At 35.8% G+C, this 22110-nt stretch overlaps 1 protein-coding gene across 50 annotated transcripts in view; it reads left to right on the forward strand.

Moving 5' to 3' along the window:
• LOC127498610 (NACHT, LRR and PYD domains-containing protein 12-like) overlaps window positions 1-22110 on the forward strand; it is a 362780-nt gene that overhangs the window by 175678 nt on the left and 164992 nt on the right. For all 50 annotated transcript variants that reach the window (XM_051868195.1, XM_051868176.1, XM_051868180.1 and 47 more), the window contains one exon: window positions 1289-1462. In XM_051868195.1, coding sequence (XP_051724155.1) covers window positions 1289-1462 — 174 coding nt within the window. The remainder of the gene's footprint in view (window positions 1-1288; window positions 1463-22110) is intronic.

Consider the following 22110-nt stretch of genomic DNA (forward strand, 5'->3'; position numbering starts at 1 on the left):
AGCGCGGCCACCATTATGGGCTGAAAATACTAACTGGACCATAGAATCCTTCACATCTTACGCACCCAAAATCGGCGAATGAGAAGCGCAATAGAACAGTTTTTTAAATTAAGTCACCAGTAAACTGTATGGCTCCTACTGTCACGATCACTGTCTGTTCCTGTCAGTTCCTGGACTCCATTTCCCATAATCCTCCTTGCCAATCACATGCACACTCCACACCAATCACCAGCTGCCACATACAGCTTAGCACACTACCTGGACTATAAAGGACTCACACACACACCACCTCATTGCGAAGTCTTGATTTGCCCCGGTGATCACTACTGAGCGTTTTCTTGTGGACTGTTACCTTGCTATCGATTGGACTGTTTATCATTTGTGAACCTCTGCCGCCTGCCTTGAACCTTGCCTGTTTCCTGGATTACGTTTGTCTGCTGCCTGCCCTGAACTCTGCCTGTTGAAAGTTTCTGTTTGTCTGCCGCCTGCCTCGACCCAAGCCTGTCCCTGTTTCCGCTACTGTCTTGCCCTTGTCTGCCTTGTGCTTTGTTGTCACAATAAAGAAACTGCAAATGGATCCTCACGCTGTCAGCCCTTCATTACACCTACAGTAAATGTTGTATTGTCTTATATATCGTTTTATTTTACCGGTTCTGGAATCCAACTATTCAACCATCTGAGGTAACATAGTTAGCCTACTTTATTGAGTATTTCCATTTTATGCAACTTTACACATTTATTAATAGTAAATTAATAATTAATAAATTTAAGATCATCATGTTTGCAGCGAACAATATATTTCAGACCTAGTGGAGTAATAGTAACAATATCTAGGTCTGAATTGAAATATATATATATATATATATATATATATAGTACGTTTTAATGGATCACGCTACAAACATAATGATGCATTAAGAATATCCTTATAATGCATTATAAACACAGGCTTCATAAAAAGTGTTACTGAAAAATGTATTTGGGAGATTCTCACATCAGTGTGTTGATAGGAGAGCTATAGATGTCATATCAATTATTCTTATTCACTATTATAAATCTGTAGTAGAATTTGATGTCAGAGTTTCAGTATCTGAATATTGTGTTCAGGGGCAAAAAGAAGAAGAATATGATTTCAGAGGAAACTGACTTTATTGATCTTTAAATTGATTCATTTTCTTCTCATTGTCTCTCTCACCTTATCATCACACTGTTAGTTTGAATGTGATCTTGAGAAATTCCTTGTTGATCTGATCTGAGAGAGTGAAGAGTGTGTCATTGTTCTCTACAGGTTGGAGTATTGTGGTGTCACAGATGAAGGTTGTGCTGCTCTGGCTTCAGCTCTGAGATCAAACCCCTCACACCTGAGAGAACTGGATCTGTCTAGGAATAATCTAGGAGACTCGGGAGTGAAGATGATTTCTGCTGTACTGGAGAATCCTCACTGTAAACTGGAGGAACTAGAGTAAGATCATACGCGACTCTCACATGAAACTGTGTCACTGTGAATTTTGCAATTTCAATAATTCATAAAGTAACATTAAAATGGAATAGAATTCAGGGAAAACTATTATTACATTCATTCATTCAAATTACCATTCATCAATTTAAAGGGTTAGTTCACTCAAAAATGATTTTTTTTTCAACCTGTTAGCCAGTTAGTCATGATTAAAATAAAGTTTATGTAATATATGTGTGTGTACGGTGTATATTTGTTTTGTATTTATACATATACATGTATATATTTAGGGACAATATAAAAATATAAAAATCAACTAGATAAAACAGTTTGTAGACAAACTTTAATTTTGCTTGAAAAAGCTGGTCCAGAAAGTTTGAAGAAGTTTTAAAAGTTTGTAGTTTGAAGCTTTTCAGTTTGAAATCATTTAAGTTTTAGAATTGTAGTTTTAACCCATTTGTGCCCAAATTTTTCTGAATGATTTCATGCATATATTCCTATTAATAGTGTCCTATGTGAACATGTTCTGCATTTATTTTCCCCAGGTTTTTGTTTTTTTTCTTAAAAAATGTATTTGAATGTGCAGCAACTATAGTTGCCGGTGGGCAAATATGTTGTATGCACCCCTCAATGTAAACTTTGAATAGGAGGATAACATTTATGCATCTAACTCAAAATAACTGCTTTCAACAGATCAACAGATCAAAGTTGAAGAACATTTGATGTGAACACAAAAAAGCTGCATTTAGCTTATAATCTCTTGAATATGAAAACACATCAAACAACAAATCCGTTTGTCTTAAAGTGGTGGAACATAATGCAGAACAAAGTGCAGCCATTAAGTTGCTCCAACAGAGCATTGTGAATCAAAAAGTTAAATTACATTGTTCATTAGAAAAAATTACTCCTATATGTGATCCTGGAGCACAAAACCAGTAAGAAGTCGCACGGGTATATTTGTAGCAATAGCCAACAATACATTGTATGAGTCAAAATTACAGATTTTTCTTTTATGGCAAAAATCATTAGGATATTAAGTAAAGATCATGTTCCATGAAGATATTTTGTAAATTTTCTACCGTAAATGTATAAAAAATTATTTTTGTGAATGGATATACATTGTTAAGGACTTCATTTGGACAACTTTAAAGGCAATTTTCTCAATATTTTGATTTTTTTTCACCTTAAGATTCCAAATTTTCAAATAGTTGTGTCTTGGCCAAATGTCCTATCCTAACAAACCATACATCAATGGAAAGCTTATATATATTCAGCTTTCAGATGATGTATAAATCTCAATTTCAAAAAAATTGACCCTTATGACTGGTTTTGTAGTCCAGGGTCACATAAAACAAACAAACAAAAAATAAGTAAATCAAAAAAAAAAAAAAAAATAACAATATATATCAATATAAAATATTATGAAGGCAAAATGCACTAAACAAGACCAATAACCTTGATTTATTAACTCATTAAACACAGTATACTCCATTTCCCCATGATATATGTACTTGCAAGTCATTTGCCCACCGGCAACTATAGTTGCCGCTTGGACTTTTGACTAAGTATACAAAAAACTGTAGATCTATTGTAAGATTTGTTTTGTTTGGATGATTCTAGAGACCCTCATGATTATGTAGATATATATATGTCAACAAAAAATACTTCATATTAACATGAAAATTACTTTTCTTTGGGAGGGTTTGCCTTCAATATGCTTCCTAGAAGTATGGGTAGGAAGTTGACAGCCTCATGTGACAGGAAGGAAGTCAATACCTTTTTTTTGTTCTTGAAATCCTGTATTTGGTTGTTTTCTTGCATGTCATTGAGACATAAAACATGGAAAACATCTAGAAAAGGACTTACAAAAGGAAAATGACAACTATACTCTGCGGCAACTATAGTTGCCGGTGGGCTAAAATGGGTTAAAAGCTAGATAGATAGATGGATAGATAGATAGATAGATAGATGGATAGATAGATAGATAGATAGATAGATAGATAGATAGATAGATTAAATGAGTTTGAATGAGTTTAAATGGCTTAGAAATAGGAATGGCAGTTTAATTGAGTCTGTGTGTTTGAATTTGAATTTTGACAGTTGGACGGAATGTTCAGATCAGCCAAGGCAGTTCAATGAAAGTCAATGGGATTTTTCCAAGATTTAATCAGCATTTTTAGGAAAACCGTAAGTCTGATCAGTCTGAAAAGATAAGGCAACTCGAGTCAGCTTGAACAGTCTAGGAGGAGTAGCATTTAGAAATTTTAGTCTAAGAAGAATAATAATAATAATCTTAAATAGAAGATCAGTGAGTGGGCTTTTTCAAGCCAACTTAATAAATATTTATATATAATTTAAATTATATAAATATATACATGTAAATATTTCTTCAATATATACATGTATGTGTTTATAAACAAAGTAAATATACACAGTACACACACATATATTACATAAACTTTTATTTTGGATGTGATTAATCGTTGAACAGCTCTAGATAAACCATATATTATTGCAATCATGTGTTTATTGTCTCCAAACCGTTTCTCTCTGCATGTTATAGTGATCTCTGGATCTCTGATCATTGTTTATGTTAAGAGATTTCCTGGAATGTCACATGATATGGCTGTACTTCTAGTCTCACTCTTGGGGCTCTATCATACACCCGGCGCAACGCAAGAGTTTGTTGCTAGTTTCAGCCTGATGCAGTCTGTGTGACGTCTACGTCACGTCTGCGCCTTAAATTGAATGGAATAAATAGCAGAATAAAAACTAAGACTTTGAGTGAGACGTTCACTGAGATGAGTGCATGTAGCAAAGTTATATTAAAGAGCCATTCGGAACGACATAGACATGAACACATAAACTTCATCTCTAGAGCTGCTCTGAGAGTCACTTCATGAGCATTTTACCGTTTAATTTGAGAAAAAACTATTGTCATATCATATACACACATAAACTTCAAGATCACAGCAACCCGTCAAAATAAAAGTTCGGTTTAACTTGTAACAGAAACAGAGCCATATTACTATTACTATGTACTATGTAGTCTACTATTGTATTACTATTGTACGGTATTAAATATTTCTTAATGACAATGTAATACTACTACTAGTACAATAATTATTAAGACTTTAGTTTTGAAGTATGGGGAGAGCAGGGACGAAAGTAGCCTACCATTTTTCACAAAAATGTAATTTTGAAAGATAATGTTTTAGACAGCGATATATTTTTGCTGTGGTCAGTAACTCACAGGTGTGGTCTATCAATACCAGGTGGTATTTTGTACAAATGTAGAACGGCTTCAGTATAATTTCACTTTGAACATAAATTGCACATTGTTACTTTCAACCCCGTCAGTTGGGACGAAAGTAACACACAGGTGGGTCAAAAGTAACAACAACACAAGCTAGATTTTTTGTGTTAGTCTTGTTTTTATTAAATATATCTGACTATGACCTTGTTAATATGTAACTGCAAACATATTTGGTCCTTTATCTTTGCAAAAAAACATTTTCATTTAAAATTGAGAATTTCAGTTTCATCAAATGTTTCAAAAGTAACCCGACAGAACAAACTTGAATTGTTTAGAATATTTTTTTTGTCAATGTCAATTTATTTTATAAAACATTTTTTTCAACAGTATGAACAATATGAAAACTAAATTAAATTAGCATAATATAAATTCTCAACATAGTGTAACAGTCATGTTTCCAATCCAGCTGTTTTTATGCATAAATTCAAAATATAAATTCATAAAAACATCTGAATGGAAACACTGAAAATTCATAGGTGGATGTGGAAAAGCTAAGGTATGGCTAAAAACTAAATGTGACTGTGGTAAATGTAAACAGATTGAGTGAATAAATGGTGACATACAGAAATCAGCAACAGATATGTCCAGAAACGCCCTCTCATGAACATCTGGCTGAATCAGACCTCTGTCTGTCTTTCTGACCCTCACTCTTGGCATATTCTGCTAGTATAATATGACATAAACATGTTTTAATAAATGCTGCACCGCAGAGAAAGCCACCACATTAGCAGAGGGACAAAAGAAACAAGTGTTACTTTCATCCCAACAGGAACTCCTGACATTTAAACCCGATTTACTTTCATACTGTAAACTTCTGAGAAGTTAAACTTCAGGATGTTACAGCACTAAATAACCTGTAGATTGATCATTATTGTGACACATGAAATGAGATACACAACTTGTAATTAGAAAAAAATGTACCGCTTCAGCAGGTTATTTACCGTATTCGAAAACTGCTTTCCGGTCCTAACCGCGGGAAACAATGATGAAATCACATGATGTTTGGCAGCTCCGTCAAGGGTTGCGTGCTGAACGTGTCTTAACTTGGAACGCAAATGTAGTCAGAGCTCTGAGAAAATTGCTTTGTTACTTTCGTCCCGCGTTACTTTCGTCCCGGTTCTCCTCTAATAATCACACAATTTTACAGTAACCCTCTAGCGGCAGTTGCACAGAACTTTGAAATTGGCCGTGAAGCAACCGTTACCCTCGCCATGGTAAACTGAACGATTTTAATGAATGTAACGTTAATGCATGTATGAATATATCCACACAAAGCAAATGAGCCTCAATACATCTAAAATAAAAACATAGTAGATTTTATAGAGCTAATCAATGTAAAAATGTATTTAATAATTATTAAAAAAAAAAAAAAATTCTGACATAATTATTAATAATAACTGCCTTTTTACAGAAATAGTGTTTACAGAATAATGGTAAAGTGTTAAAATATAGAGAATGAGGAGTTACGTCATGATGTTTTCACTCCGCGTTGCATTTTGGGAAGGCGCCGCCATATTAGCAGGATACGGTATCTGTTGCTATGGTAACCTCGACTGCAGCCCGAGATAAAGACCAACAGAGAGAGAGAGAGAGCAGAATAATTTAATAAATAAATTACAGCGCAGTTTTATGGGAAGAAATGGAGAAGGAGAAGGTGAAAGGAAAGGGGCTCTATCAGGAGAGATTAAATAACAGCGCCGAGCAGCGTCATTTAGAGAAAATGCTTGACATTAACAGCATCGAGCCGTACGACCTGCCAGCTACAGAACTGACGAAATGATGCTTATCTGATGCTTATTATTGTAAAAATAATAATATTTTCGCCTACTGAGTCATAGACTGGTTAGTGATGTCAAGCAGTTTCTCTAAATAATCCTGCTTGCTAATAACTTAAACTTAAAAATGTGCTTCTAATTGCTTAAAGGGTCTGAACTCTTGCATTGTGTAGGCACTGATACCATATAAACCAGGTAATTGACGATGTCAGAGTATGTGACAGGTGGTGCTTCTGGGTCTTTCATCAGTTCACACACACACACACACACACACACACGTAGTAAAACTCATATCAAACATGGGGATTTGTGCTTTTGTTTTGGTTTCTTTTTAATAATGAAGTCTCTGTTGATCTGATCTGAGAGAGTGAAGAGTGTGTCATTGTTCTCTACAGGTTGTGGGATTGTGGTGTCACAGATGAAGGTTGTGCTGCTCTGGCTTCAGCTCTGAGATCAAACCCCTCACACCTGAGACACCTGAATCTGTCTGGGAATAAACTAGGAGACTCGGGAGTGAAGCTGCTCTCTGATCTGAAGGATGATCCACATTATAAACTGGAGACACTAAGGTAACAATAGGTTTTAACAATTTTCATCATCATATTTTCATATAAAGTTTAAATGGCTGTTTTACTCACTAGAAATAAAAGGAAACTGTACCAGGTTCAGTAACAGCACATGTGTGTGAATATTGTGTCTGAGATCATCAGATAATGAGTCTTAAATTCAGCTTCAGTTTCTGTAGGTCTCTGAACTTTAAACTGTGTTAAATTGAGTTTAATTCTGCTCATAGTGTTGTGACTGATTGTGAAAATAATATTAATATTATTTCCAGCTTTTACCCTTTAACTGTGTCTGTGTGTGTGATAATCTGAGGTTTGGGTTTGTAGCAACTCATAATGTAATAACTGCACATAATGTAATAAGTATTATATTATTATTGTAATAAAATGTTCATAATGTAACAATTTTCTCAAAATGTAATGAAATCTTGAGCTTTTTTTACATTATGAAAAAAAGTATTACATTATAAACACACCGAAAACATTGTCATATTGTCATAATTGTAACAGCTTTTAAAACATAAAATCACTTTATCTGCTTCAGCCAATCGCAGCACAGAGTACAAGTTTAGCAAACATTTCTTCACTTTAATACAAGTTACAGCAAAACAAATCCTGAATGTACATCAGAGGACATGTTGAAAAATACAGTATAACTTACAATCATGTACAGTGGTTATAAAGAGTCGACACACCTCTGTTAAAACAGTTTGGGTCTGTGATGTAAAAAAGAAATAACATTTTGTAAAGTGACTTTGAGCATCAGATAGAAGCTATATTATCATGTGTGAGAATGAATTGATATATCTTATCTAGTTAGTGCTAAGTTTTCTTAGGAAAAGATGTGACAGGCGTAATGTTTCATACTGCATATGTGACTGTTTGTGTTTTATTTTAGCACATGACAGTCTGATCTCCTCATGATCATCTGATGGTGAATAAGGATCCACTACAGAGACTCACAGTCAACAGAATCAACAGACTGAAGATACAGTGACTTCACTGTTATAAATTAAGACTTCATTTAGATTTCAACGATCCTCTGACAGACCTGAGGAGGTGGCAGTGAAGCACCTTTTATTTCAGAGCAGCAAATTACAGTTTCTCATTCATTGATTAACCATTTTATTTGTATAAATGCACTGTATAAATTCAAAAAGGTTGGAGTTTTGTTACAGAGAAAATATAGAGCCTGAATATATTTGTGTTTGTGTTTTACCAGCAGAGGGAGACAAAGACAAATGAAAGATTAATTTTTCATGATTATGGAGAGAGAGAGAAAAAAACAGTTCAATCTCACGTTTGGATTACAAACAATAGTTGTATTATAGTTATACTTGTATTACATTTGTATTAATGTATTTAGTATGTCTTTTTTTAAATAATAAATGGTGGTAGCATTCATTAAAGCGTTGACTCATAGGCACAATATGTGGGATTATTGGATTAAAATATGATATCCAAAAACCACTAGAACAGTGTTATATATTTTGTTGACTTGTGTACTTACATTATCTCAGATGTTTCCAAGAATGTTTAAATCCAGAGAAATAAGCAATTTTAACCAGGACACGGACCGTTATGGAGGACCAGGAGTGCCACTTAAAAATAAAACGAAGAATCAATTAATTAATTTAATAATTCAAACATAAAAATGTATATAAATGAATCACTTTTTATATGGGCAAATTAATAGACATATTTAAAGTTGTTTATTTAATTCCTGTTTTTGAATGTAGTTTAATAAAACAATAAATTTAAAAAATGTTTATCATTTTATATGTACAAGAGTTTTACAGTTGAGGGAAGACGTTGCAAACGCAGCGGATAATTGTGGTTGTACAATAAAAGGAAGGATTTGGGTTAAGTTTGATGAGGTCTTTCAACGACTCAGTCCCTCGGAATGCCGCAGCCCTCACGCTATGGTTGTACTTCCAAGCATTCTTGAACAACACCAGTCGTTGGATGTACCAGCAGAAGAGACAGCAAGATGTACTGGTGTGTCGCTAAGGACAGTCCGACGAAAACTTGCACATAATGGTTTAAGGTATGTAAAAGAAAATGTTTTATTATGGATAGGCAGGTCAATCCTTAAATGTTTTTGGAAAGAATCGGCTACCATGCCTTGAGCGGCCTGCACACGTTTAACTATAGCGGTCAATCGCATGACTGATAGTATTATGTACAGCAGTGAATCTCAACCTTTTTTGAGTAATGGACCCCCGTCATATTTGGAAGCATCCTCAAGGACCCCAGAATAAAATTGGCTCATTGGTATCATTAATGTCTTTTTGACGAACGAATGCAATCAAGTGTAATTTACGACTTGTCCTATATTCATGTAGTCAGTTATATTATACATGTATTATCTTATTTTATGGGATATTTATTTCAGATATTTTATAAGGTCCGCCTGACGTTATGTCAAGGACCACTAGGGGTTCATGAACCCCTGGTTGAGAAACACTGATGTACAGTATGTCGAAATATTAGGCTGAATATTAACTACAGTTAAGTTGGTTATGTGAAAGTAACTCCCTAATGTGATTGCTTTAAAGGGCAGTGAAGTCGGAATTTTTTAAAATAATATAATTTTATGTAAAACTTGTGTGTAATACCTTACTATAATTAAAACGTGCTTTGTTTTTAGGAAACGTGACTTGTACACCTCCATTACGAATGAGGAGTTGGACAGAATATTGGTGGAAATACACCACAGATACCCTAATGCTGGCTACAAGATGATCTTGGGACACTTAAGATCCAGGCAACTTCGTGTACAAAGTAGGAAATGTAGCAAATATTAACATTTTAATAATCTAATGTCTCATCCAGGGTTTGAAATGAACACATGCCAGCCCTGCTGAAAAAGACAAGAAACCATCACAGAAATTTCAAAGAGTCGGGAGATCCAATATGGGGAGATCCCAGAGCAAGCTTGCAGAAAATGATGCACCAGTGTTTTATCAAATGAGAAAATTGTATGGCCAAAAATGCAGGCTAGATGTAGATAAGTTAATCAAACAATATGATTTTCCGGGAAGAGGGAATGTTGAGTGTCATAAGACTTAAGGTCGTAAGGGAATGAGAAGAAGAGAACTGCGATGTGGGGATGTTGTGTGAAAGCGGTGTGTGTGTGAAATGTAAGCAGACAAGAGATTGTCGGGTGCAGGAAGCAGACAGAAGGGAAAAGAATGTCGATGCAGAAAGAATGGGCATGTAGGGAAGGAGAACTGAATGTAACTTACAAAAAAGTTTTGTTTTGCATCCATTAAATAGAGGCATGACATTAGATGTCTAGAGAACTACAATTTATATAATAATGGTTGAAGGAGAAAGCAGCTATAAGGCTGTCAGTGCAACCTAGTAGTTGAGATATGGGTAAAATAACATTGTGGTTCTGCAAAACAGTAGAAACCATATGGATAATAGAGTTTGCATCTGCAGATTAACTATTTGATAGAGGAATGCGGGATAAGTGGCTATAATGAAGAGAAATATAGCAGCAAAAATTAATGTTATGAAAAAAACATAGTTTCACTTTATGGAAAAATATTTGAACAGTCTCAAATATGTTTTTATGAGATGAGTGCGTCGCTATCACAGTGTAAAATAACTAAAATGATTTAGGACCTTTAATTTCTAAATGTTTGGTTTTTGATGGTCAAAAGTTTCAATGGCAAAATGAGACTGCCAGTTGTAACAGAGACTCAACCTGACTGGAAATTTGTAATTTCTAATTTCCCTGATGTGTTAGTAAAAGACAAATATAAACACAGTTGTTTATTTGAATACATATGTCATTTCTGGCAAAGTCTTAAGCTGGGCCAGAGTAAAGTTTGATGTTAAAAGTTATAAAAAGGCAGTGTACTAGTCCTGTAATCCTCAGAGTCTCTCTCATTCAAAGTCAGCTAAAAGCTGCTATCTGAGCTTGTGTCATAAGTGATAACAAGCTATTTATAGTGAAGCACAGTGTCTCAGTTGAAAGTCATGGACACAGAGATGTTAAAAGAAATGATTGCCATGAAGAGGGCAATTAGTTGTTAAATTTGTCAAAGGAAAACTCAATGAGTGTAAAGAGGTCTTTAAATTAGTAATACAGACCTTGAATGATAGAAGTGGCTATTTTGAGGAATTTCCTCTATGACCAGTAACTTTTTGTCTCATCCTAGTCACCACCATGTGCAGGGCCGATGGCTCGAGTTACAGATGTAGCAGAACACTACACTGAATGGACAGTGTGAGAATTAAGTTCACTGAGTATAATGTCAGCACTGATATGTTGCTGCTGAGAATGTCTAATGATTTTAGTGATTAAATACTGCTGTCATTAACCTGTCTCCATGTTTTAACACTATTAGGCAGTCCAATGGCTCTGGTGGCTCTTGAATGCAACTTCCCTAAGCTCCAGAAAACACCTGATTCTGTTGAAGAAAACTGTCAGAGTTATCATAATGGGAAAGAGCAGTTACCAGTGTGCACGAGGTGATTTCTCAATGACGGGTAAGATCCTCTTTGGCCAGACAGGGGACAACCTAAGGCAGGGGGTCACCGCCGCCACTGGGCATCTACCCTGAAGGGAGGTGTTTAATGTGAGATGGGTATGAGAGTGGAGCGGATGTCTGTGAGGCCAGCAGCATCATTAAGGGGGGATGACCTGTGAAAGGTACAGCAGTCTGACCCAAAAATGTTCCTCTATACCACTCACCAGAAACCGCATTACTAGGATGGCTTGTTTTTCATTGTGACAAGCAACTATGTCAGGGGACAAGACCCTGAGGGAAAGAAGATTATTGATAAAGAGCTGATGGGAATGAGCTTTCAAGAGCCGACTGAGACCATGGGGTGATTGTCCGTAATTTCTGGGGAGACCATAAAATTTAGTAACATGATGTTGGTTGTCTTATGGGCAAAAACTGGTATAGACGTTTAGGATTCAGCATTACGATGAATCCCTGAATTCACGAGGCTGTGTTGACTTTGAACTAATATGTCTCTATCATAGTTTTACTCCTGCAGGTCATTAGACATGGCATAGGAAAATTCCAAGACATGGTGGGGGCTAAAGATGAAGACTGATTTTGCAGATTCAAGAGAAAGTTAAGTGAATTCAGCATTTAACCTAAAGATAACTTTAAAAATGCTCCTAGTCTAAGTTACAGTCTTGTGAGGCTGTTGAAAAGATTATTTGTGCAGTGAGAGAGAGACTGCTGGGGTGGAGGCAATGATACTCTGTCTGTCTGTTATCAGTCTGCTAAAGCTTAAACAAAACAAAGCAATGAGATTAGAACAAAAACAACCCAGCTGACTTTTGTAGAAAAGAATTAACATGAGCAGATAAGTTCTGAGACGGGATAAGAGATCATGTAAAAACTAAGTAAAGAACTACAGGGGAAAAAAATGTGAAGTTTAAATGTTTTTTTTTTTTTTTAGATTTTAACACCAAAAGCAAACTTTGAAAATGAGCAGTTTATAGTCATGTGTGTCTAGTGTGAGTGAGTGTGAGGGTGACTGAATTGTTTTGTATGTGTTAGTTTAGGGAAACTATTCTGTCCTCAAAGAGAGTATATGTCATTAACCTCTGGAATGAGTGTTTTATCATTACAGATGGGTTAAGTGAAACGACAAATGTTGACAAGCAGATAATTCTGATTGAATCTGATGAAAAAGACGATACTGAACATGGGACGAGCTTTAAGTGGATTGGTTATCCAGCTCTGTCTGCTAATGGTAATTATGACTTTTGTCATTTATGATGTTGATTTGAATTACTCTCTGGATTAGTATGTTTAAGCATTTATGGAAAATTGGAATTGGAAAATTGAAGATTGCCATCCATGGGTTAAAACCCCTTGTCTAACTTCAACTGAGGGTCTGAATTTAAACACTGCCAGCTATGTGTGGTCACGATGATAAATGTAAAATGTAGACTTGATGGCAGAGAAACAGTGACACACTGGCAATAAAAATTATCCAGAGAGCCTAGTAACATTCACAGTACAAAGGAGGATGGGAAGGAACATCAGTGTTGTTTGACTATCCTTGATCAGGTCTGTACACCATGACCTGGCCTGCTAGACAAACCACTTGATAACTGTGAGGATGTGTTGTTTGTAGATGGCTTTGCCTTCAGAGACAAAACAATAGGTCTGAATTGCGAAGGATAAGTTGTGACCATGGAGTGTGAAGTGTTAGTTTCAGGGCTGCTGTCCTCTAATTATTTGGCATGAGCAGATGAGCTTGTGACCCTCACTGGAATGGGTAAACTGATGACTGACAAAATTGTGACAATCTACACAGACGCCCGTAATTGGTTCAGGGTGGTAGACGATTTTTGAGGTGATGTGGTTTGAATTTCTGTTTGTGCTGACAAAACTAATGCAAAAAGTCTCTGTTTCTGTAGGAAGTGCCGAAGCAGACACAGGAGACTGTGTGTAATCTGTTATCTGAAAATAACCATGATTCTAACTCTTTACAGAACATGTTCAGAGGCAGAGAACCTGGAGGAAATCTGGTTGCAGAATTAAAGATGGAGTTTAGTTTAGTGTTGATGGCAAATGTTGTTTAGAGAAACATTTCTCAAACCACTAAGATAATTTGATGGGAAATGCATCAAAAAGGGGGATGGTAATTAATGAATGTATGGCTGAAAATATGCCTGAAAATTTTAAATTAGGTTGGAAGACCCCATTTTTGGGAATGGAAGAGGCTAAACAATGAGTGGCATCAACTGAATTGTGTGAACATGACATGTTGAACTATTGCAAAGAAATGTCTTCTATCCTGTCTAAGGTTTGTGTACAGGTGAAATCAGCTCAAGGAATTCCAAATCACCACTGAGGTTCGACAATGACACATCGTGGGCTACAAAATAGATCTGTTGTGAAAAGATGTTATACAACTAAGATGGTACATGCTATATGTCTGTAAAATGAAGGATGTTATCATTAGTTCTATGATTGGGCGATGTACCTTAATTTGTTGTTTGTATGAAAATTAGAGATGAAGAGTATAAATGTGATGTAATAACGTAAATTTGCTTGTTTTCATATTTTTTTGAGAAGATATGCATTTTTACCTTAGTGAAGCATTGTAGTAGATGTAGTGATTAGTTATCAATGAATGATAAAAAGGGGGGAATTGTGGGGGAAATTTTGAGTTTCTGTATAATTTCCATATGATTTTACTTATATGCTTATGGTTAAATGATTTTGTTATTCTCAGAAGTGTTTAAGTATGCATTCTTTGGGTGACAAGTGGAAAACACTGAAGTGGTAAACATGTTCCTAATATGGTAAAAAGACAGAGGCTTCAGCCTTGGAGGTCAGAGATATAAAAGTGAGGGGAAGCTTTCGTTCTTTGTCTTACACTCTGCAGCTACTTGTGTTTCTGTATGACTGTCTGACCTTTCTTGCAAGAAATAAAACCTTTAAAGACAATTGGATGTGTTTATCTCTTATGCAGTGGAGTCAGTGTTGATTTTGTGCCACAACACTGGATTCTGAAGTCACACAAATAACATCCCTTCAATACAAATTTGACCTGTACATTATAAACAGCAGGAAAAACACAAGCAAGTGTACATCCCATGACCTGGAACAGAGTGCAAAAATTTTGCACTCAAAAAGTCATCTTATGAAGGTGTAAGAGGTTAGGAAGACACACACACACTAAAGATTGTCTCCCTCGTTTCTTTATTTTAAGAACTTCTACTCAGCTGCTTAGGAAATACTGCAGCCGAACTCACAAGAGACCGAAGCTTGAGGAAGACCTAGTGCTGGAAATGATACGGCCATATTAGACTGTCTCCTCCTCCACAGAGAGTTCGCTCTCCACCTTCTCCTCAACGATGCGCTCCTCATCTGGCACCTGCTCATTGTAGAGCTTGATTGATTGCAAGAGTTTTTTTTCCCCACAATTTTCTTTGATGCAAGTGTCGAATTTTGTTGCCGTCTGTGAAAATTACAAAACACAGAAAAGATGATGCACAAGCATGTGTATGCAGATTTCAGAAAGTTAAATGAAATACTAAAACTTGTATCTGAGTTAAGAATTAATAAATCAAAACGTGAAAAAAAATTGAATGACTTAAAAGGCATAATAGGCTTACAGTTTTTCACAATTGCTTAAGCACAATTTTAAAAACAAGGCTCATTTTGTCAAAACACTACACACAATTCACAGATCCACACACAAGTAGCAGAACACCTCAGTTCTTTTGCAAAATGAAACACTTCATTCAAAACTTTACTTTAATTTAACAAAACCCAACTTTGACACCGTATGGAACACACATGGTTCAAACATTCTGATTCTGTTTGATTCATTTACACACTGCTGTGCTCAACCTTAAACACTTGTAACTTTTATTCTTTTCTAATGATGTAGTCTGGGTTTGATTTTTTCAGAGATATTGTTAGAGTAATGCACATGAATATATTGACAAAAAAAAAAAAAAACACAAGATCAATACTGCACATTGATGAAAATATTAATTTCTCACCACATTGTAAAACCATTCAATACATCCGTGACTTTCCAAAGGTTACATTTTGCACTGAAAATCAGAACATATTCTAAATACAATATAGTACACGAACAAAAACATTTGTGGAGACAAAACAAAAGTATGATTTTAAATGAAAAAAAATAAAATAGAAAAAACACCTAAGCATCATCTCTTGGCCTAGCTGGATCTGGCCGTAGCACTTCATCCACATCACAGGCGATGTCCTCTCTCGCAAGACTTCTTGAATGGCGAATCCATCCTCTCACAGACCCTGCATCAGTTCGGTCACAGGCCTTCTCCATTGCTTGAATGAGGCATATCCTGATATAGGGCTGGAGATTGTAAACCTTCCATGCCAAAAATCAAACAAACAAAACAAAAAAACCCTCCTCAATGGGTTTAAGGAAGGAACAGTATGGTGGGAGGTATTGGAGTGAAAATTGTGGATGCTTATGAAACCAGTTTTGGACCAGAGCAGATAGGTGGAAATTTATATTGTCCCATATGACGATGTATCTCATCTGCTCTGCATCCATTTGGTCTTCTGCTGTGACGATTTTATGTTGTCTGTCTAAAATGTGAATATGTGTGCTGTGTTGTAAGGGCCTAAGTTGGCATGCTGGTGGAGGACCCCATTCTGAGTGACTGCAACATATATTGTGATGTTACCACCACGTTGTCCCGGGACATTCAAAATAGCTCTGTGGCCAATGATGTTTCTCCCTCTCCCTCTTACTGCAACATTGAAGACACATAAACTCACCTTTTGCCTTTTTATCGTAGGCTACTTACACCTGATTGTTGAGTTTACAGTTACGCACCTAAGTGTCTGAACACCTGACAGCCATGTTTGATCAGTTGGTTTATAGGGGCGGTATTTTGGAAAGCAGTGTCTTGAAATGACAAAGAAGTGACATTATGTTAGATTTCTGTGTCTAATGTAGAGAAGTGTGTTTAGTGTTTTGCAAAAAGTGTGTGGCTGAGAATGTGCTTATAGTGCAGATCTGGGCTGAGGTTTTGCTCCTTGAGTATAAGTTTTCAGTAACTGTGTGTTATTTTTAATTTTTTTAATTTTATCTGCTGGATAATGCAAGATGAAGGCGGTTCACCCAATATCATGGACAGTTAGCATGTCATTCCTGGCTTTTAACAACAAAATTATGTGATGGAGGAAAGTCCCATTAATGCTCATGGTATTTCAGTTCATCCACGCATTGACAATGGAGTTTTAATTTAAGAGAGATGTTATACAGTGTTATTAATGTACTGTCATATTACACTATTTACAGCTTTCTCTTATGCAATCTCAGAAAAAATATAAGACAGAAAGAATAAAAATAATAAAAAGAAGAAAGAACAAAAGACAGGTTTCCTAAAATAATATAAATAAGCAACAATTACCAGATTTTGTCATGTTCTTGGTTGTGAGGGCACAACGAGACAGGTAACTGTTTATCATCTCGACCTCCTCCCCTGCAGTTGTGCAGCACCTTCCTGATTTTTGCCACTCCAGATTATCTAACAAATCAGTGTGGCACTTATATTATAATCATATACAGTGTATTATTTAAGTAATAAAGATACAATTTCAAATGATGAAGAATATGCAGCACCTCACACTTGGTTGAATGAGTCTTGGCATGACAGAAAGGAACGATCTCATCTGCAGTAAAGGTCTGAGTTCAACATGGAGACTGACAGCTTCTCAAGGTAGGGCCAATACTTGCAAGCAATATCTGTGCAGTAGAGCTGTCCGTTTGTGGCTGCTTGGAGCTCCTTCTGCAGGAACAGTGGATAGGCAAATATTTCCCCCTGTTCATGTTAAGAGCCTTGAGTAGCTCTCTGTGTCTGCAAACAACCACCTCAAGGCCCTCTTCATCCAGTTTGCCTGCTCTTCTGGCAGTTTCACGTGCAGCAGACCGCTGACTGGCTCCACAGATCCCTCTGCATGACAAAATAATTCTGGCTAAAACTGAAATTTGAAATTTTTCCACAACTAGTCAGGTTACATCACACCAACTGGCATCTTTGTAACGATTGGAGACAATAAAGGTTTACTTTCAAACTACTACTTAAGGTTTAGTCAGGGCTCAGGCACATCTTCCGCTTTATCTACTGCAGCTACACAAATGAGTCGAAAGGCAGGGTGACAAACTGCATTCACAGTCACTATCTATTACAGAGATCTGCTATTACATAATGAATGACCGAGCTACTAACTATCCACTTTGGGCTCCACCACACACACCCATATCCAAATCCAATTTCAACACAAGATGGCTTGAAAGAGTGCACCATATTGCTTAAAGTGCTTGTAACAAACTAAGATACTAGTCTGTATTATATAAGCTTACACCAACTGGTCTTGAGGGATACATTAACTATTTAATAAAGAAACAATCCTACATTTCAAATTGTGGATTTAAATCAAAGGTGCAACACTGTATATTTTACTAACACTTTTCATTTTACTCCTGATCTCATCAACAAAATGGTGAACATCAGTGTCCTTGGCAATGAAGGTGCCATCAAAATATGGTTCCTCTGACCTTGATAGAATAAGAAAAAAAGATGTACAGTGTCAGACATTATTTGTTCTGTTAATTTCAAATGAAATAAAACAACTACAATTGTAAAACAACTAACCCTTTTGACTGTCGAAATCGGTACTGTTTTCGGTACAAGCATGTTGTTATGGAGGGAGAGTTTCTCATGTTTATGTCTGTCTCAGTCCATACACAGACACTCTTGTGGCATGCAGCGAATGATGGCAGGAGATGTGCAGTGGCTGCAGTTCCTTTCTGGAACCACATTGCAGGACAGCAAGCAGTCGATGTGATCAGATCTTGCTTTCCACCACTCATCTTGGGCTGCAGATTGACACAAGCACCATGATGTGGATGTTGAAGGACACTTTGTGCCTTGAACATCTGATGAGGTCAGAATGTCCTGCAATTTCTGCATCTCACAGTCTGAAAGACAGAAATAAGAAAATAATCATTCCTTTCACGCTTATTGTTGCTAACTTGCTTAATTACAGTAAGGTGTCATCTTACCAAATGAATGTTGAGAGCAGTTTGATTGGGTAACTGCTGTGGGAACCTCCTCAGCTGACTCAAAAGGAGTCGTGTCCATTTCAACGATACTATATTGGAAAGGAAGATAAAAGCATGATCAGACAAAAAATAAAGACTGAGGACGGGTGTAGGGAGGCTATAGGAAAAACAAAAAGGCCGGCTAAGTGTTATGGACAGTGAGAGACAGTAAGGTGAAAGAAAAATAAAGGATAGAATAACAATACTTACTTGAAGACACCGGGGCTTCTGGAAGAGAGAGAGAGAGAGAGAGAGAGAGAGACAGTAAGAGGATATAGAAGTCACTCTTAAAAGAGCCGTTGGTTCAGTAGGTGGAGGTAAGGGGTAAAGGGTGTAGGTAAGGACAGGAGCTGTTGGACAAAGGACCAAAAAAACAGTTAATTCTCTTGCAGCAAGACTTCCTGGATTTGTCGTTCACCACAGAACAGAAAGTACACTGGACACGGAGAAAGGATCTAATGTTACTGCACATTAGGGGTGGGCGATACTGCAAACTTTGGTATTGATCCCATTCCAAGTAAATACAGGACCAATATCACTGACACCGATACTTTTTCCTTTTAAAAGCATGCACTTGAACTTACATGTACTTTCCTTTAGGAGAAAGCAGTGTGTCCTGATATATGAGGTGAATGCATCATTCATATGCTAAATCTGAATAAAAATAAAGATTCTGAAAGCATTGAAGGAGATCCCATAATATTTAATAGATTTACAGTAGTAACAATAAATGATATTTTATTATGATATGATTAATATAATATTTTTTAAATATGATTGTTTCATTATCAATATGGGTATTATCTCTTGGATGGATACCTAATTTGATATATGTTATTTTCCATCTGAATCTAACCATGTCATGTCAAGAAATGGAAAAGTCAGTCAGCTGTTCATTATCATGTTAATTATTGTGCCTTTTGCCCCAACAGCAGGGGCGCTTTTTACCCCAAATACCATACGCCTAGAGAAGGCAAATCGTGACGCTGACACGCTTCCTCTAGTGGACCAGCGTGTGTTTGACACGCTTTGGCGTGATCGGGTTGATCTCAAAAAAGTGATGAATTTATCATGTGAGGCTCCTGTTTCCTCAAATGAAATTAGAGATGCAAAAAATGGAACAATGACTCCTACTATGAAACAAGGGCTGATATCTCTCATTCCAGACAAAAGATGCAACTATAATTGATAATTGGTGTCCTATTACTCTTCTTAATTTTGATTATAAATTAATTGCTTCCATATTCGTCAAGAGATTAAAGCAACATTTACATCATATCATTAATGAAACACAGATGGATTTATGAAAGGTCGTCATATTAGTTGTGGATCTTATTGATTATAGAGATGAAATCAAGTCTGATTCAATTATCTTATTCCTCGATGTTTATAAGGCCTTCGACACTGTAAAGCACCAGGTCCTCATGAACTCTTTAGAGGCTTTTGGATTTCCCTCAAGATTCATAAATATTGTTCAAATGTTGTAAAGAAATAGATAGTTGTATAATTTTAAATTCACATTCATCACCAAGGTTTCCTATTCTTTGTGGAATACGTCAGGGTTGCCCTTTGAGCCCCTTTTTATTTTTATTGGTTGTAGAAACATTATCCATAGATATTTTGCACAATAATAACTTTGCTGGCCTGAATATCTTTAACAGAGAGATTCGAATCTCACAATTATCAGATGATACTTTATTCTTGAAGGATAAAGAGCAAGTTTCTCCAGTCTAACTACAATTAATGCCTTCTCTAACGCTTCTGGGCTCAAACTTCATTTATCTGAGTGTGAAATTATTTATTTGACACTGTAGAAACTGAAATTGAAAATATAGCGATTAAAAATGAAGTGAAATATTTGGGGATTCATATAACGAAAAATGTAATTAGTAGACAGTTTCTGAATTTTTCTCAATGGTTATTGAAAACAAAATATATTTTTAATAATTGTCTCCAAAGAGATTTATCAATTTTACCAGTTTTCTTATCCAGAACAGAAGGATTATCCAGATTTGTGAACCCTTCCCTGTCTTTAGCTGTAGATAATCACACCTCCAAACATATAGAGAAGATTTTTCTTGATTTTATTTGGAGTAATAAATCTCACAAACTGAAGAAATATGTTTTAGCAAACAAAAGGAGTGATGGGGGTCTTGAAGTCCTGAATTATTGACTGTGACAGGTGGCCTCTCTTTTTTGATGAAATGTAATTACTCCACTGGTAAATTACCTGTTAAACTGGCCAGATTTCATCAACAAGCTTTGTTAGCCTGGAAACTGGTTTACAACCACAACTTTCCCCCACAAAACCATCTCATGGAACAATTCAGACATTAAAATTAGAAACAGATCATGCATTAATGCGGCCCAGGATCTGTGTTGATATAAACTCACTGCATCTGTCCTGTTTACACACATTCCCTTATGCATTCATAATACTGTGTGCATTATTAAATGATTTGCCTTGCAGAATTAGTTTAACAACTTTCTAATATCTCAAATTCTATGAAGTGCACCATTTGGGTCAGGGCCTGACATTTCTCGATCATCTGGGCCCTCCCCCAAACATCAGGATTTATTCATTATTTAATGTCTTAATAATTTCTGTCCTTTCCTCTTGATGAGTTTTCAACATTTCAGTAAAAGTGGTCCAAAGTGCAATTAAGTTATTATAGCAGGAAAAATAAATTAAAACTGTTAAAAAATGTACAGTGTTTTTACAGTATGGTTTTAATTAATCTGATTCTTTCAGGTTTATGTTTCTGCAATGTTCCACATTTGAAGCTCGTTTGAATAGTCCGGTTGTCCATAAGGAATTTCTTACAATGGTAAAAGCTATACCTAATGGTCTTGTTCATTTAATGAGATGTCACTTATCATTTAAAGAGATTGTAAAGAGTGAACAGATATTTTTGGTTGAAGACAAGAGTATTTGTGACCCAAAATGTACTAACAAAATTATAAGAAATGTGTTTCAGTTTAGAAAAAGAATCAGTCCGAGGGGAAAATATTTCTGGAATTCTTTAATAGATAAGATTAATTGGAAAAAAGCATGGCTCTTACCTTATAAAGTTAACAAACTACATTTGAGTTGTAATTTTTTGTAATTTTAGTATTGAATCAATTGATCATCTTTTCTTCAAATGCCTCTTTGTCAAAGAATTTTGGTCTTATTTGTCAAATTTTTTGGCTTCGAAATCCAATTTGGTCATTGATTTAACTATGTGTGATATATTCTGTTATTTTTCACATTGTGAACAAAATATAAAATATATAGGAAATTTAGTTATTTTATTGGCAAAATATTACATTCATAAATGTAAATTTTCCTCAACACTGCCCAAATTAAACCACTTTCTCTGTGACCTTAACTATTTAATTATGACACTAAAAAAG

This window comes from Ctenopharyngodon idella, chromosome 17 (genome assembly GCF_019924925.1).
Source record: "Ctenopharyngodon idella isolate HZGC_01 chromosome 17, HZGC01, whole genome shotgun sequence".
In the NCBI taxonomy this organism is placed as follows: domain Eukaryota; kingdom Metazoa; phylum Chordata; class Actinopteri; order Cypriniformes; family Xenocyprididae; genus Ctenopharyngodon; species Ctenopharyngodon idella.